An 18,239-nucleotide genomic window follows, 5' to 3' on the forward strand; every position below is an offset into this window, starting at 1 on the left:
GGGAAGGGGGTGGTCAGCACTATAACATCAGAGACTGTATTTGTAGAGCTGGAGTTTTGCTTTGGCCCCGTTCGTACTCTTTCCTTTTTAAAGTGATTCTTAGCATGGTCAGGAATATGATTTTTGGGGGTGTTTAACTTTTTGATTCTTTTAACTGCTGCTTGTTACAAGGGGGGTTGGACTTAGATGACCTTTGAAGGTCTCTTCCAACCCAAACTACTCTATGGTTCTATGATTCTGCATGGCATACAAGATTGTCTGAAAGCAAAGTTTGTTGGTGTTTCTTTTGCTTTGTTTTAGAGGTGTATTGTAGGTATTTCTCCTTAACCCCCAAGTGTTATTAAATACTGATTGTTCTCTGGTAAGGGGTCATTTTCCAGCTTGGTTATTCTGAGCAAGGGGCTGATTTCACTATTCAGCACTGAACATAGTGACATTTTTTGCAAGCATCTTGGTGACCTTAGGTGCCCTTGGGCTAGCAGAGACTGTAGCCGTTTATATTCAGATGTCTAAATATGGATGTAGGTGACTGTGTTTAGCTGTAGCTTTTATGATGCTGGGATATAAAAAGTAAAGTAATTTTGTGTCATAAATGCCTGCCCTAAATTTGAAAGTGGTAATTAGACAGGAATTCAAAATATAGATTGAGAAGGGCTTATCTAGTGCAGGAGTGTGTGTGCAGAAATGTGTATCTCAAATCTGAAGGGCAAGTGTTTAAACAGCTTTATTTGCATGCCGCTTGGGTACCAATAGGGCCTCTATTTTAGGGGAGTAATTTATTCTAATATATTCTTTCATCAGAATCATCAAAGCTGTGGAGAAATTAGTGAAATCACATTTACTAAATCAAAATCTAGGTCAGCTTTACCCATCTTCACTTTTCCTTAGTAATTGCGTGTACAAGCAGAATAATCCTATAAAATAGATGTTCCGCTGTATGGATGATGAACTGCTCATTCAGAAGGTAACTGAGAGAAATGCTGTTCTTTCCAGGTTGCATGTTATCATTCTGGAGTTAATTAAGGAGATTATGATTCTCGGAAGTATGTGTCTTCCAGACAGCAAACAGTTCTGCTATTTAGTGCACTTCACAAAGGCATGATTCAAACAGGAATACACAAGCTTGCTTCATGTCCTTCCTTATTTACAAAATGTCCATTGTCTGATGGTGAAATAACACAGGCAGAAAGTGATACAGGGGCTTACTAATGAAGTGTGCTGCTGTGTCCAAAGTTGATTGTGTCTCCTAAACAAATAATGCTTTTTCTTTTGCTGTCGGAAGTTCATTCTCTTTGTGGACAGAAAAATATTGCAATGCTCTGAGGGCACAACATCTAGGAAAAGTCATTCAAATACAATGTGTGAGATCAGGATCTCAGGCAGGCCTTTTTAAGAACAGAAGGACAGATTAGGAAGGTCTGTTTCCATTTTACCTTCTGGCATTAAAAGCATCTTTCTCAGGATCAACTACCACCCCCACTCCCTTGCTCCTCCAAGCTCATTACTTTGGTACCATCGCTCCTGCTGAATTGATGCTCTTATCAGTTTATTTCATGCTTCATTTCTTTCACAGCCTGGTTTCCTGAGCTGCTGTGGAAGATTATTTGCTGAATAGGTTTTTTTCATGCTTTTCAGTATTCATGCTGGTTCAGAAATCCTCAAGAAAGGAGGAGGGGGAGCTTTCCTTTTGTTCTAATTGATTCGCTTTACTTGGAAGGAACACGCTGATATTCCACACTGAAATAATCCAGGATCAGTTCGCTTTCATTTTCAAATCAAGAATGGAGGTACTAAAACTCTTCTGTTTTCTTTGCAGCAAGCTCAGCCTAACACAGACTGGCGTTTCTCTCAGACCCAGAGACCTGGAACCAGTGGGTAAGTGTCTCTATCTTCATGTATATGTCTGGTGAATGTTTCTTTCCTTTGCATGCCACTTTCACGGCTGGAAAGTCCTTGACTGGTAGCTCTGAGAATGGGTGTTCCCTGTCACTGCTAGAATTGTCCATCTAAAGAGTCAGAAAGTGTTGCTTCTGTGCCAGCTCTGTTTTGTGGGGCTGTAAGCTGTTGTTTGCAATGGTGTGTCTGGTTCTGGTGTCAGGAATCAGAGGGACCTTCAAGTAAAGTTGTGAGATGATTAAGAGACTGGAAAGCATGCTTCACAGAGAAAGGTTTCTTCTCTGAAACACATTTTGAGCATTTAGACTAGATTGAGTCCAAAATCTTGATTCCTCCTCATGAACAGATGCCACTAGAAATCACCATGAGTTCCTTTACCAGTCATGAAGCCTCAGGCTCTGTGCTGCTGAAGGGTATTGCCCGCTCTGCCTGTGTTAGCCCCTGTGGCAGCCAGAGTTTGGGTGGCTGAGCCCCAGGTCCCCAAAGGCCCCTCTAGAGAAATGTATCCCAACCACATCTAACTCAGCAAGATCAAGTCCCTCGTGAAATGCCACTATGTGTGCTTTCTCCTGTGAGCTAATCTGGCTGAATCAGGGTTGGGACCCCTGGATCCAACTCTGTTGGGAAGCTTGAAACCTTTCTGGAATTCTTTGGGAAGTGGGATCACCAACATGGGATGGTTCATTCAGGTGAGGAACACTCTCCATGCTTCCCACTGGAGCTGGGTAACTGGGCAGGGAGAGGCTAAGGAGGAAATTAATGGTTCAGGAGACTCACAGGAAGGGTATCTCCTAAGGTCTGGTCTTGCTGTCAAAGCCATGGCTGAGTTTTTGCATGTGATGTCAAAGATAAGAAGCTGGGGCTGCAGAGACCTGCCTCCCCAAAGTACCCCTCTTGTGACTGTGTGCTTTTGCCTCTGGCCCAGCAGTTTGCTTTTCTTGGCCCATGGTGAGAAAGCATTGACAAGAGAATGTTGAGCAGGTGCCCTTCACCTCTCCCATCTTCCCCCCTGGTCCATAAGCAAGAGGCAGGGATCCTCTTCAAAGAGTGAATTTATTTGAGTACCATCAGGGTAAGAAAGGACTTAAACTTGGGAGTCCACCTTCCTCTGTGTATACTTCAACCAGACCAGAAGTTATTGTGTATGATGAAACTACCTCCAGGATAACTTATATGTGAAAACATTGTATTCTGGGGGGAAACTGAAGGATTATACCCTTGGAGCAGTCAGGAGTAAATTCGGATAATGTGCTGCTTTGGCTGGCTGTGGAAAAGAGAGAAGCTTGTACCTCTGTGCTTTGTCGTTCCTGGTGACCACTTGAGCAGCTCCTGTGGAGGTTTACATGGTGCCACAGGGAGTGTTGGGTCTTGGATTTGTGTTGGAGTTTGCAGTAAAACATATGTGGTAGCTGCTTGTGTCCGAGTCTGCCTGGGTCTGGCTTGATAATTTAGCTTAACAGAAAATTAAAAGCCTGCTATAGCCAACTTGTTGCAGTGATTAAGCTTTGTTACTAGGCTCCTCTAGCTGACAAGGCTAAAATGGAGTGAGCCTTTGGAGTTAATTCCTACTAGAAACCAGCCATGGACTTTAAAACAAGGCCGTTGCTGGAATAGTTTTCTCAGAGGTCTGTTGAGTTCCCCATCACTGACAACATTTTAATCAGGAAAAGTCTTTCTATCCATTTACGCTCTAGATCCAATGACAATTAACAAAGCTCTGTTAATGCAGAAGTGCACCAGAGCTGCTGTAATAGCTTTGTTACAGAAGCAAGTAAATGAGCTCCATCAAAGCAAGCTCTATTGCCCCCTCTTCTAGCATCATGCTGGTGCTCATCAAGGCACAGATCTGGTGCAGTCCAGACCTACTTAACTCAGTGACAGGAACCTCTTCTCAGGTCATGGGGCAGTGACCCTCACCCCAGCCTCTGCTGAAGGCTCTTTACATCTCCAGCCCCTTTGCAGTGCCTAAGAGGGAGCAGCAGCACGTGGGGTGGGAAGAGAGAGGACAGGAGGAAAGCCTCAGAGAGCTGAACTAGCCCAATGTGTTGTTTCTGCTGCATGAGCCATGTTACCCCTGGTGATCTGTGACCTGGGTGTCCACAGTAGTCCCTGAAACAGCCGCTAGGAGCTCATGTCAGTGCTGTTGTGTTAGGGGTTCCTGTAATATGGGCTGCCCAGGCTGGCCCTTGGGTTTGGAGAAGGACTTTGTCTAAGCACAGGCTGGTACTGAAATTACTCAGTGGATTTTAATTCCTGCTGCTTTCCCCCCCTGCCTGTGTGCAGATGCCACATTTGCAATGAAACAGCTCTCTTTTTTTGAAAAAGAATTTTTTTCTTGTTTCTTTTATCCTGTTTTTAAGTTAAATTGAGGGAGGTGTTCTTATTCTAAACCTGTGCCACAATAGTAAAGGAAGGGAATAGAAAGTGGTATCATATGTTCAGTGCCCAGCCCTGATGTCTTCCTAGACATCAAACAGGCAAATCCTGGAGAGCAGTCTGCTCCCCGTTGTGCTCTTCCCAGCGTTTTGATGTCTAATGTATGCATTCCCCATGGCTGGTAGTGTAGGTAATGAAGAGGCTGCGGGCCTGAGTCCTGCCCGCTGTTACTCTCTCCAATGTTAGCTCACACCATGAGCCCTCTGAACTGCAGGGCTCTGCTTGGTGCTTGGGGAATGCAGGCCACCTATTAGATGAAAAGGTAAAAACAGGACATGCTTTTAGCTGTATTTGTCTGACCCAAATTAAATAGCAATAAAGACAAGACAGTTTAGGCTTGTGGTTTGAATGGATCCCAGAAGGAGTGCTGCACTGACCCTAAACCAGAAAGCAGGTTTAAATGCATGTTGTGATTTCTCCTTTGCTGTCTTCATGGGAATTGGAGAAGGAACAATTCTGTCTTTTCTCAGCATAATTCTGCCCACTGAAACAAATCCCACATGTCTCTGAGCACCTGGAACCAGGTGAAACTCCGAGTAAGCTCAGTAAGGGACCATCTCTCAATCCCATATATCGCTGTTATGGGACAACAAAGAGAATTTGTTCTTTGTCCTGAAGTGCAGGGGAGCTCTGGTGCACGTGCTTAGGAAATAAGAGTTCAGACAATATCCTCTGAAAATATGGCAGAGAGTCAGACCTGAGTAGAGCAATTCTCACTTGTTGGGGAGAAACAGGAGGAGAGATATAAATGACTTAATTTAATGATGGTCTTGTTTTCTAAAACCAAAAAACCACCCATGCTGTCTCTGGGCAAATGTGGATGAATACAGAATGATACCAAGCAGCAGATGCTATTCCCAGACAAATCAGATCAGTGGCTGTAGTGGAGATTACAGTGATGAATTGTCCTAAGTGAAGTAGACGTACAGTCTGGCAGTGTTGCAGGACATCGCTTGGGATCATTGGGATTTCCCGGTTGGGAAGTGGGGTGGCATGTGGGGGGAGAATGCAGGGACTGGCATTGGTACAAGGGACCTATCTTGTTGCTTTGTCACTAGTTGCCAAAGAAAGAGAGAGCAGGCTTGTGCCCCACATGTTCCTGATATTTGCCTGACCCCGGTAGCTCTTTGTTTTGATCTCTGTGTGATGGTTTATGCAGGAAAACACCAGGATCAAGTCAGGGTTTCCTGCCTGGAGGAGTGGGGAGGGCTCTGTGTTGCTCACAGGTGGGCATGGGAGGGTGAGACATACAGGGCTGGGAAGAACTGACATGTTCTCAGCAGATCATGGGAAGAGTGGGGATAGTCTCAGGCCATGTGGGCAAGGTAGAAGTTGATCACAGGCAGGAGGCACACCAGAGACCATGGTGGGGGACTTGAAAGGAGGTGAGGAGCAGTGTGAGAATCCCTGGTCACTCCAGGGGAGGGAGGAGCAAAGCATACAAAGAAGATATAAAGTGCCATTTCACACACATCACCTCCCCCCCCATTTATCCCCTCCAATCCTGAATCTCCCTGTGTTAATGCTTTCCAATGCTGTTGCGAGGCAGACTCCCCCTCCAAGCCCCAGCACAGCCAATAGTGAAATTCATCATCCCCTGCCTGTGCAGTGGAAGGAAGGAAAGTGCAACAGGAGCGGTTTGGGGCTGACAGTGGGGATGCTGCAGCAGTGCCCACCAGAGAGCCATGAAGGAAAGGAGGGTTTTTTGTTTGGGTTACACACAACAGCTCCAGAAGTTGGGCTTGTAGGACTAGCAGCAGCCTGCCTGTGTGTGGTAGGGGACAGGGAGGGGAAAAATGTGCCCCAATATGGTGCTTAAAGCTCTCAGAAGCATTCTTGGGCCTCAGAGCATGCAGGTACCACCAAAGGGGGGCTGCAGCTTGGGGGGCTTCTGGTGTATGTTTGGGGTCATTAGGAGGTCCTGCGTGACACCCCACTGTACCAGGACATGCTCTGCCAATGAGACCCCGTATGTGTGTGTCTTGTGGGACATCCCAGAGCATGCAACAGCTGGGGCAGAGTATAGAGAGAAGGAGACATGGACATTTATAGACTTACACAGCACAGGGGAGGATACACAGCAGAAAGACAACTGGCCACAGATGGTTTGCCACATCCTTCCTAAAAAGAAATATGTGCTAACCCAGCAGCCATAGGGGAGTTTGTGGGTGTTGCAACCCCTTGGGAACTTATATTGCAAGTTTGTTTAATGTTATAGTGGACACAGTAGCAAGTGCTATAAAGCACATGCACGGATGCACCAGCAGGGATGTATAGGGCAATGCTGATGGATTTGCCTTCTGTTTACTCTTTCACTGGAAGCGAGTGAAAATGGGCACGTGCTGGGCAGCCTGCAGAAGTCAGGAGACAGGCGTCAGGACAGGGGCACCTGGAGAACATGCAGCTAGCGGGATGCAGACTGCAGTAGAGTCATCGTGGGTCAGGGAAGGCCAGGAGCCCTCGGAGTGACTGCTGGCACTTGTGGGCTCTGCAGGATTCCCATTGACAGTGTCAAGAGAAGCAGAAGGAGCAGCTGCCACACTGGGAAGTTTAGGACATAACTGTAATCCTCAGGTTTCCATCTCAAATGCACTCAAGGGTTGAAGCCAGCAGTGGTGTTCGCTTTGCGAGGTGAGGTTCCACATGTTTGCAGGTGAACCAAAAAAAGGTGCAACAGTCTTTGGGCTAAAATTACTGCTGCTTCTGCCTGGTTTGCGTTCATGGAATCACAATGGCTTGGAACCACAGAAGCCCGGCAAGGGCCAGATGGTTGCATCTGCCAGGTTTGGTTTTGCCTTGGTGGGTCTTGAATTAGGAAAGGTTGAAGAACATTCAGAGGCTCCTGGCTTTGAGGTGCTGGAGCATGGCTGACGAAGGGCAAGAACCCTGGTGAAGGTCCCAGACCACAAGTCTTACGAAGAGAAGCTGAGAGAACTGGGGGTGTTAGTGTGGAGAAAAGGAGGCTCAGGGGACACCTCATTGATCTCTGTAACTACCTGAAAAGAGATTGTACTGAGGGGGTGTTGGTCTCCTCTTGAGTAGCAAGTGACAGGACAAGAGGAAATGGCCTCAAGCTGCACCAGGGGAAGTTTAGGCTGGATATTAGGAATAATTCCTTCCCCAAAGGGTGCTCAGGCATGGGAATAGGCTGCCCAGGGCAGTGCTGGAGTCATCAGTCCTGGGGGCATTTAAAAGATGCACTTAAGAGACAGGGTATAGTGGTGGACCTGGCAGTGCTAGGTTTACAGTTGGACTCGAGGACCATAAAGGCATTTTCCAACCTAAATGATTCTGTGATTCTATGACTGTGGTTTCCTAGCAAATGCTGCAGAGCAAATGCTGCTTTAAAGCATTAGGAGACTTCTCAGAGCCCGGCTTTGCTCCTAGTGTGGGTTGCAGCCCCAGGGTGAAGTTTTGGAGTGGGTTTCAGGTACTGGGAAAGGCAGGAGCTGTTTTGATGCTGGGAGCAGGAGTTCCCGGTGGATAACTGCTCTCCTTTCCCCTCGTCCTGCAGAGCTGAGCCAGGGAAAAAACCCTTCAACTTCTTGGGACTGGAAGATGGAGGTTTTGTAGTGATGTGTCCTGGTCCCACCCCACTTCCACAGCCAGGATACCATGGAGCTGGTCGTGCTGTACATGATGCCTGTGAGCATTTCTGCTTGCAGGTGTCACCTTTTTGTCTATTACAGCTCAAATCTCAGCAGATTCAGTATGTGGGCTCTCTAGTTCATGTACCCCTCTTCAGCTGAATGTTTCCTTCCCTTATTGACCATCCTAGGCCAATAATCCCTTTACCTGGATTTGTCAAGGCCTTTGAAATCAGAGCTATTTGGATTCTGTCAGATTGAACAAAAGCTGGAGAGTCTTTCATGGAGAAAGGGAAATATCCTAGCGATGGAACATGTTTCTCATTCTGGAAAGCCCCCGGAATATCAGCAGTTTCATCATCTTCGCTTTATGTATAGAAACATTATTTTAGGTAATTTAGCAGGTGCTATGTGTATTTAACTTTTCTCCCTCCATCTGCTTCCTGCACAGCTGAGCACATGCCATGGCTGGCTGCAGGGGTGCAGGGATCCAACAAATAGGCACAATAGCCTTTCTAAAGCATTTCTCAAAATATCCTTCACGGTGGGTTAAGGATGGCGGCAGGATGGGCTGGCTGAAATAATTCCTGCCCTCATCTCCATCTCATTCAGGAGGGCTAAAAGAGTCCCTGGGAGGAGGGACACTGCCCCTGGTCCCCCTTTTAGAGCCATTGTGGCCTTTTGTTCTACCTCTGCCTGGCAGTGCAGCATCCCAGCAGCTCAGCTGGCTGGAAGTAAGGGCTCACCGGTGCTTTGGGAGGCTGCAAATCATTCCCCCACTTGCCTGCTATAGCATTTTCAATCTCATCTTTGCAAAGTCATGATCTTAAAGCTGGGCCTCATCCAGGCCCTTGTAATGGCATTACCGAAGCGGCAGGGAATGTGATGGGGGAAGGGCTGGCAGCATCCTCTGCTGAGGAAAGGAAAAGAGCAGGAAATTGTGGCAATTTTGGAGCTGATTCCATTGTTTTCAGAAGCTGGGGGAGGCGGGAGGGTGGTGGGCTGTGGGTTGTGGCTGGGGGAAGCTGGTGTGGGCAGTAGGACAAAAGGATGCTCATCCTGGGTCTGCATCCCCAGCCGCAGGACTGTGTCCCCAGCACACCTGAAGTTCGGAGGAGGCGCAGCACCGGCGAGGACAGATCCATTCCCTCTTTCTTGTCACTTTGCCAGCCTGGAAACACGCAGGCTGAGATTTTATTGCTGCTGCCTCTGGCTGGAGCTGTGTGTGGGAGATGGAAGGGGGATGGGGAGGGCTTGGAGGAAGCTGGGAGAGGAAAAACAAAAGTGCAGAGGGGGAAGCCTCAGGGGACCAGAGGCTGCCTCGGAACTGGGCTGGAGGAATGGGTTTGAAGATACCCCTGGTCGGTGCTGCTCAGGGGGAGCAAAGGGGAATGAAAAAGGGAGAGTCTGGGAGGAGAAACAAACCCCAGTCACATCCCCTCCCTGGAGTGGGGAAGCTTGGGAGAGCACCCGGGCTATGCGGTGGGAGAGGTGCTGAATGGTGGGAGCAGGGGGTCACTGCTGCATGAGCCAGAAAGCCGCAAATGAGAGAGGAGGGAGGATGCTGAGGGTGTCCTGGGAAACTCCTGAAGGCAAGCGCTGCCTGAAGCCCTGCCAGGCACCCCAGGGTGCTGGGGTCGGGTTCATGGGCTGCTGGGCTGTCCTTTCCAGCCCCTGGGACTCTGAGAGCACTGCTCAGGCACAAATACTTGTCCAGTTTGTTGTGGCACTGCTATAGCTCCTGATTCCAGCTGCAGAGCAAGGAAAACAGTTTTTTCATGACTCCACCAGGCAGTTGTGCAAATCCCTGTTTGTGAGGCCTTTGGCTGCCATAGTGACGAGCTCCATAGCAACTCCGGCAGGAAATGAATAATTCTGGGCTCTGCTCGAAATGGGAGTTAAAAAGGGATGTGGTGGTTGGGGTGCTGTGAAATAGCTAGTCAGCAAAGCACGCAGGTCCACCCTGCGCTGCTGGGGCAGATGCCCTTGGTAGTGGGGCGACCTCATGATGCAGCTTGTTGTGGGGCTGTGTCAGGGCTGCAGGGCAAACCTTTCATTTCAGTGTTCCCTAATTTCCACATAGGTTTAGTGAAGGGGTTTGCAGGTTGTGCACTGGCTGTACCTGCTGTGCTGGCACAGCCCCTGTCCTGTCCTCTGTGCCCACCATGCCTGGAACACCCCCTTAAGATGCTGCATCCCTTGGTTTGTCTCAAACGTGGGTTTGCTCCCTTCCCTCCAGTCCTAGCGGGGCTGGAAACGTTCCCAGAAATAAAAGCCAGCTCTTTTCTGAGCTTTGAAGTGTGGAGTAGGATTGAACAGAGGGGAAAAAAAATCTCTCCTATGGGGGATGGGTTTTTAGGAAAAAAACCCTACTATTGAGTCAATGGCATTTGTATTATAAACAGGGAGTCCTTGGAATCATTTCCATAGGAACCAGCCCTCCCCTTCCAGGCAGCCTCCCCGAAGCAGTGCCCCAGCAGTGCTGCAAGGGGGGGTCTGAGGTCTGCCCATTCCAGGCAGGGGAGCAGGGCAGGGCAGGCTATTGAATCAGTGATTCACAGCTCTGATTCACAACTCCATCCTATGGCTGTGGAAGGCAGCCAGACCTGGTCATCAGCTGTGTGCCTTCTGCCAAAGCGAGAAGTTATTTTTGGGTGTTTTTAGATTACAGCACTTATTTTTTTCACGTGCCTCAATTCTGGATTATTGCACTGCAAGTAACTGAGGCACTTGAATTTCCTGCCTAGACAACTGAGCTCAACCATTTTTTGCAACTCTAAGGCATTTCTAAAATAGCTTTTCTGCATCACAGGAGCAGGCACACAGCTTTGGGGCTGTTTGTGCAAAATTTGGGAGCACTGGGTGCAGCTTGCTGGCAGAGAAGGGCTGCATCAGGCTGCACACGAGTCACCAGTGCATCCTTCCCTGGATGGAGACTGACTGGGTGTTACTGGTAAGATCGTAGCCAGCAGGTCAAGACACGATTGCTGTCTGGTTAGGGAGCTCAGTGAGCTTGGGGGTACTGGTGCTACCTCCAAGGTCAATGCCCTGACCACAGGGTGAGCATTTCCTTCTGTGCATTCCTGCTGTCCTAGGGCACATGGCTTTGACAGGAGGCAGGAGGAGCTTCTGTCTTGTGCAGCTCGTTGCCTGAAGGAGAGGTGGGAGGAAAGAGTCTTTCAGGAGGTGGAAAATGTGATGCTGGCACTGCTGTGTCATGGAGTGAGTTGAACCTGGGTCTGCTTTCAAACCAGAGTTCAAACCACTGGAATATTTCAATTAAAAATGAGAAATTTGGCACTTCCTTGTGATTTCCCTTTCCCCATCCCTGGATGCTATCACCATGCTGGGGCAGTTCCCTGAGCCAGGAGCAGCAGCTTGGAGGCACTGGGGTGTTTCTGGATGGCTTTCCTGCAGCTCTGAAAAACCTGGAAACCTCAACTGCCCCAGTGGGGCAGAAGCTGCTGGGGTTAACTGGTGGCTGAATGGGTTGTGGTTTGCAATGGGGTTTAGTGCAAAAAGGTTCCTAAGTCCTTTATTGGATCTAGCCTGGGGCTCTATTCCCAGCCCTGCTTCTGACAGTAACAGGTCACTGCAGCCCCAGGGCTGTCCCCTTGTCCTCACTGCCTGGGTTGCCTGCATGCTGCTGGCTGGCCCAACAGGCAGGCAGAGCAGCAGTGCCCACGTCTGAGCAGTCTCAGCGCAGCCATCATGCAAACACGAAAATCCATTTGTGAGGCAGGCAAACCTTGCTTCTGGCCTTCCTGAAGCCGTGCCACCACACATGCTGTGGAGGAGGGATATAAATAGTTTTTGGGATGCCCTGGGTTGCAGCAGACAGCAGGTATTTCAGAAGTGGTGCTGTTGTAGGGTCATGCCAGGGCAGCCCCTGCTACATTAGTGATTGAATTCATCCTCCATGGGTAAAGCACTGTGTGAGAGCAGTGCCCTGCCTGCCTGGGGACGGATCAGGCAGGCATTACAGAAGGGGAAGGGATGGATGCTCAGGTGGTCCTGGCACAGGTCCTTTGTGTCTCTGGACAAGTTGCTTGAGACAAGATTTTGTACAGAGTATGTGGGAGCATCCATACATGTATCTGCACTCAGATCACGTGTTTCAAAGGGAGTCTGACTTACAAGGTCACTGTGGCAGATGCATCCTTCAAGGACGTGCCCATGGGTCCATCCCACTTCCAAAAGGGCCGTGTTGAGCCTGTTATGTATGAGGGCTGCTGCAGGCACACCCAGTGAGGGTTAGCGAGATACTTGGCATGGGGGTGAAGAGCCCATCTGCTACCCAGCACGCGGTGTTGAGCTGGCATCAGCAGTGCCTGTGCTGGCAGCTCAAGCATGAAGCTGCCAGCAGGAGACCCCAGAGCTGAGGGAGATCTTGGCTGCTTGAGCATGTCTCAGTAGGGCTTTGGGGTCTCAGCAGGGCTTTGGGGTCCAAACAGGGCTTTGGGGGCTGATAGCTCTTGGGTGTGAGGGCTGGGACCACAGCAGTGGAGGAGGAGGCCACGTTTGTGCCTTGTAGCCTGATATTTGAATGCTTGCCCTGGGAAATGGGCTCAGCTCTCTCCAAGGGAAAGGGCTTTCAACCTCCCCTGTCTCACTTCTAGAGAGCTCCCAGCTGCAAGAAAAGGGCTGCTCTTGTGCCAAGCGAGGCAGCACACAGCCAAGGGGCAGATCCTGGTATCCCAGCAGGTGGCAAGAGCTGTGGGTGTCAGAGCACAGTGGGGAGAGGTGGTCTCAGGGAGGTGGTCACTTAGGGTCGGAGCAGAGGAGGGCACAGGAAGCTGGTGAGATGTTCAGGTCTCTGCTGAAAGCAGGGAGGTTCCGGAGGGGCTCTGGGAGAGCAGCCCTGACCCCTCTGGAGGGGAAGTGCCAGCACCAGTGAGGGGTGGCTGAGCACAGCTGGCACCTGGCAAACATGAAAGCAGGGCTTGTTCAACTGTGCACAGGCTGCTGATTGTAGCCTCAGCCACAAAACCTCCTTGGCTAAAGTCTGACAGCATCCCCAGAGCTTTCCCAGGCACATCTGTGGTGCTCAGCCCTCCCATCAGCCAGTCCTGGGGAACCAAACCTCCCTTCTCTCCTCTTCCTGTTGCTCCATCCTCCCCAGAACTGTTCGCTGCCAGCTTTGCAGAGCTGATGCCTACTCTTGGACTCCCTTCAGAGCAAGTTTTGCAGTGCCAGGCAGCTGGCTCCATGCTGATCCCAAAGGCCACAGGGTTTTCTCACCTTCCATCCTGTGAATGCAGTTGTAACCTGAAATAGCTTGAGGGGTGTATCCACTCACATGGCCTGGGAAAGGACCAGAGGGTGAATGCATCTCTGGGGCTTTAGGACCAGCATTTTTTTTTGTGATATTGCATTTTATCAGTGGGAAGGTGGTGGTGGGATTTTGAGGTGATGTGTTGGATGTCTCTGAAGTCACCAGAAGTTAGGTAGGTATTGCTGGAAGCACCACTGAGCCCCCAAGTGCTTTTGGTATTGCTGGCTCTTCTTCAAAAGCCTGGTGGGTGATAGAGACCTTTAATAGGACAGTGTTATTTACTAGAAGGATTTAAAGCCTGCAGCTTCTCTCCACCAACAGACAAGCCTACAGCCTTGGTTTCTGATGTGCTAAGCTCACTCCTCCTGACCGAGCTGCAGTAACTTGCTGTTTCTTTTCTCTTCCCATAGCTCCCAGAATGGAGAGGAAGGTGGAGCCTGGCCGAACAACCAGTTTGACACAGAGATGCTCCAAGCCATGATCCTGGCTTCAGCAAATGGTTGGTCTCCATCGCGTGTGGGAAAACCATGGCACATGCTCTCGTGTGGATGTCTCAGTGCATGCTGTTAGATAAGATGCTGATGGGGTTGATGTATCTGTTAACTGGGGTGGCTTCAGAAGTCCTTCAACAGAAAACAGTGGAAAAGCACTGTGTTACCCTGCAGAGAGGAGGGGTCAGGAAGGATTCAGACAGAGGAGATACCATCAGCATCAGGCATGCTGTAAAAAAGTCTACCTCTTCCATACAAAATATATGTACATAGTTATCTGGCTTGTGATGCAGTTGTGACATGAAAGAGAGTCTTGATGTTTTATAAACTACTTGGTTCCAAAAGGTCACCGTAAATGAAACCTTTTCTGTGTTGCAACTTGCTATAAGGCAAGGATGTAGGAAGCCTGAAAGATTTGTTTGTGGCTAGAGACTAGGCCAAGAATACAGTAAATGCCTGACTCAGTATCCCCAACAAACCTTGTGTCCAGAGACACTGGTTTGCATCAGTGGTTCACTGCAGTTGTAGTCACAGGGATTTGGTTTGGGGTCATTTTGGGTTGGTTTGTTCTGCTTTACAGCTGTGCCACGTGGAAATGGTGGGCAGGGAGGGGTATTCCCATGCACCCACGGTCACGAAGTGCAATTATCACTCTGCACAGCACTACGGATGAAGAGGCTGTTTTTCATGCAGCCTTTATTTATAAATACCTCACAGTCCTTTCCCCCTTGATTTAAAAATAGAAGCAACAGCACAGCCATAAAACCTTGTGCAGAATGCTTGGGATGCTTCCTTTGAGCTGCTGGGAGAGAAAGAATCTGGGGGAGGGGGATGGCTTTGGTGTTGCTTTCTTGGAAAGCTGCTGCAGATGAACTTTGCTGTTGTGCAGACACCAGGCAGCCTGGAGACACAGCTGCTGTGGCCAGGGGAGGGGATGAAGGTCTTGGGCAAGGGACTTGTTTACACTCAAGGGAAAGGAGCAATGCGAAAACGTGTCTCTGCTCTGAAAAACGACCATGGAAAAATATCCTCTGGGGTTGCATGTGGTTATCATCACCCAGCGCCGCCAGATCCGGTTTCCTTGCTCACAAATAAAGCTGTTTTTCTGACTGCTGCTCCAGGCAGAGCACCAGAGAGCTGAGTGGGTCCAAGGTTAAGCCCTGACTTCCATGTAGCCCTGAGCCCCATTGCAGCCTATCTCCCCCAGTCCACAAGTCTCCACAGTCCTAACCTCTCCCACGGCTTCAGTTCACCCTGGGGGTTAATTTAAAGCAGATCCATCTGCCAGATTAGGGCTTCCCCTGCTGCAGCCCCACGAGAGGATGGCCCTGTGCACTCCATCCTTTCCTTCCCCATGCCGGTCCCTTGCTGTGCTGGAGGGACAGGAGGGAGGGATGGGTGGGTGGATGGATGGATGGAGGGATGGATCCACCTGCAGACACAGCACAAGCTTTTTCCACCAGCACTGTGCTGTGATGTCTCCCCTGATCTCTGTCCCCCTCTTCTGCTCTCACTATTAGCTCAGTGTTGATTGCAGCAATCTTTGATTAGGGGCAGTGTTAATTCCCATTAAGATCTGTACTGCCCATCCTTGGGTGATGTTTCCTGGCTTTTTAAATGATCCTTATCTCTTACTTTCACCTGCTGAGCTCTGTGGTGGCAGGTGGGACACAGTGACAGAGGTGATGACACTGTGTGCTCTCAATTTCCATCCACACCATGTCAAGCCCACTCTCAAGTTGCACTTACAAGACCATCTGGGAGGCAGGAACTCCTCTGATGCTGCTCTGCTTCACGAGCTAAGGATGCTCCCTAGAAGTGGCTGTGGATGCCATGAATGCATCCTTACCCTGTGCTGGGTGTTATCCTTTGCTTCAGCAAGATGCCAAGCTGGCCCTGCCATGCCAAGACTGTGCGATCCAGTGGCTCTGGGGATTAAATTGTTTGCCCAATGGTTAAACCACACTCCCAGGCTGGAATGCCTGGGGAGCTGGTTTTCCACCAGGGCTGTGACTCTGCTGTAGGACTTCTCTTCCTGGGCTTCCTTCCTCTGGATCTTAAGAGATTTTCACTGCTCTGAGGGTGGGAGCAGCTCTGCTCTGGAGCCAGGCTGAGAGAGCTGGGCTGGGTCAGCCTGGAGAAGACTCCTAAAGGGGAGACCTTAGAGCAGCTCCAGTGCCTGAAGGGGCCACAGGAAACCTGGAGAGGGGCTTTGGACAAGGGCCTGTAGGGACAGGACAAGGGGAATGGCTTTAACCTGCCAGAGGGGAGACTGAGATGAGCTCTTAGGCAGAAGCTCTTCCCTGTGAGGGTGCTGAGGCGCTGGCACAGGGTGCCCAGAGAAGCTGTGGCTGCCCCATCCCTGGCAGTGTTCAAGCCCAGGTTGGACACAGGGGCTTGGAGCAAGCTGCTCTAGTGGAAGGTGTCCCTGCCTGTGGCAGGGGTTGGAGCTGGGTGAGCTTTAAGGTCCCTTCCAACCTAAACCAGGCTGGGATTCTATGATTCTGTGATCTCCTTCCCTTGCAGCTGGGAACAACATAAAAATCTGTTTTGAGCCATCTAAAGGGGCAGAGGCAGCTGCAAAGGCAGACCAAGGAGCACAGATGCTCCAGGACACCAGACACGAAAGGACAGACGTCCTGTCCTTAAAATACTTCAGCTTCCAGGGAGAATTTATGAGGGTGCCATGAGATGATGGAAGAGCAGACAGAAAGGCAGCTGGAGGAGGTCCTTCTCCCCAGCTCCACCGCCTGCAGGCAGGGACAGACACTCTATATTGGGTTCTCCTGAAAGCCCCCCAGCAGCTGCAGCAACACGTGCTCTGGGGCTGTCTCCAGCCTCTCCTCCCCTCTGCCCATGAGGCCGATGGAGCTGCTAGCTGGTTATTTTTGTGAAGACCAAATCCTTGCTTTCCTTCTTAGGACCATTTGGGACAATGGCTGGCTGCTGGTAAAGGCTGAGTGTAACCTTTCCCGTAACAAGAGCTGAAGGGTCCTGCTTGGCAAGAGCAGCTCAGTGCCCATTTATAAACCTCTGTTGTCCCTGTTCTCTTTTCTTTTCAGCCTTAATGTCAATGTTACCTAGAAACAGCCCTTTGCTCTTCCCTGGGACCAGCTGGCAGGCTGGGAACTTCATGGGTGGCTTTTTCTCCCCTGTGAAAAACTGCTGTGTCTGCAAACTAGTTCATGGGGACCACTTGTCCTGGGTGGTGCTGGCAGCCCCCCCAGCCCCATCACTGCTCAGAGCCCTGGTGCATCTGGGATAGCCCAGGGCAGCAGAGAAGGTTTCCAAGCCCACCAAGCCCCCGGCTGGGCTCTTTACAGCTACAAGAGCCTTGAAAACATTATCTCCCCTGCTGCCAGAGGCCATAGTCCACCTGCAAGTCAGTCTGGCTGCAGCCTGGTCTGACCCCACATCTCCAGCCATCCCATTCCCACTTTAACACCCTGATGAGTGTGGGGTTGTGCTGGTTATTAATGAAATAAGACGAGTGTGGATGAAAAATATCACCAACTGTATATGCACATCTCCTGCAGCCCGAGGTCCTCAAAGCCCTGCCAGGTCTGGCACCCACTTAATGGGGACAGAAAAATTCTCCTTCTGGTGGCTGCTTCCACAGTGGGAAGCAAAAGGCATTTCCCCACGCTGGTTCCCTGTGTTTATACACTGCCCTGTGCATCCCCTGGCCTTGGGCACAGTGTCCCGCCTGCTTTTGGACTCGCTGTGTGTTTTCCTCCCTCTGGCTCCAGCAGAACAGCTGTAACTTTTCAAGCTGCAGTTGCTTCATACTTCTGACCCCTGTGAGGGGATGTGTACATGGCAGTATTGCAGGGGATGGGGGGATGTGGCCCAGCTTTTTGTTTAGCTTTCTGGCTGGCTTAGCCACCTCCATCTGCTTAGGGGAAAGCAAAGGCAACAAAGAAGCATGCATGGATCTCATCTGGAGAGAGGAGAAACACGTGAGGACTGGCCCATGATCTCTGCTTGTTGCTTTTTATTCCTGTGGTCTCTCCACCTTAGACAGGAGCAAGCAGAAGCCCTGGACTCTGCCTTGGGTGCTTCATGTGCTCCTGCTGGGTCTCTCCAGCTTCCCAGAAGAGTGTGTCCGCAGCCATGAAGCAGTTAAAAGGCTGAGATAGGATCACAGTATCCAGGGCAGAGAACTGGGTTTAGCAAATCATTTCTGAGCACGGCTGGGCAAGGATCCCACCCTGAGCCATGCACAGGCAGTTGCACTGAAGCACATCATGCCGCAGCCCATGGCAACAAGCATCGCTTGTGCCTTGCCATCCCCCCATGTTCATCTCTCCCCCTGCTTCCATGCATCCCCCCTGTCTCCATCTGGTTGCTACCTTACAGCCATGCCCCAGCAACCCAGGGGGAATCTGAGCCCTTCCCCATCCCTACGCTTGCTCTCTCCATGCTGGGGTTTTGCAGAGCAACAGGAATGAATTTGCCTTCCCCTCCCCCTGCTCCCAGATCTGGACCATCAGACGCGCTTCAGCATTGATTTCCTTTGTGCTCGGCTTCCTAGAGCCATTTTGCAGTACTGCA

At 50.2% G+C, this 18,239-nt stretch overlaps 1 protein-coding gene across 16 annotated transcripts in view; it reads left to right on the forward strand.

Moving 5' to 3' along the window:
• LOC130601541 (protocadherin gamma-C5-like) overlaps window positions 1-18,239 on the forward strand; it is a 176,012-nt gene that overhangs the window by 156,493 nt on the left and 1,280 nt on the right. For 15 of the 16 annotated variants that reach the window (XM_057413690.1, XM_057413688.1, XM_057413696.1 and 12 more), the window contains 2 exons: window positions 1,817-1,875; window positions 13,605-13,693. In XM_057413690.1, the coding sequence (XP_057269673.1) occupies window positions 1,817-1,875; window positions 13,605-13,693 (148 nt within the window). Of the gene's footprint in view, window positions 1-436; window positions 965-1,816; window positions 1,876-13,604; window positions 13,694-18,239 lie in introns of those variants that run through there. The other variant, XM_057413702.1, reaches the window with a different exon arrangement.

Source organism: Pezoporus wallicus, unplaced genomic scaffold (genome assembly GCF_028554395.1).
Source record: "Pezoporus wallicus isolate ANWC-B61680 ecotype Strahan unplaced genomic scaffold, APGP_CSIRO_Pwel_v1 contig_11153, whole genome shotgun sequence".
Lineage (NCBI taxonomy): Eukaryota > Metazoa > Chordata > Aves > Psittaciformes > Psittacidae > Pezoporus > Pezoporus wallicus.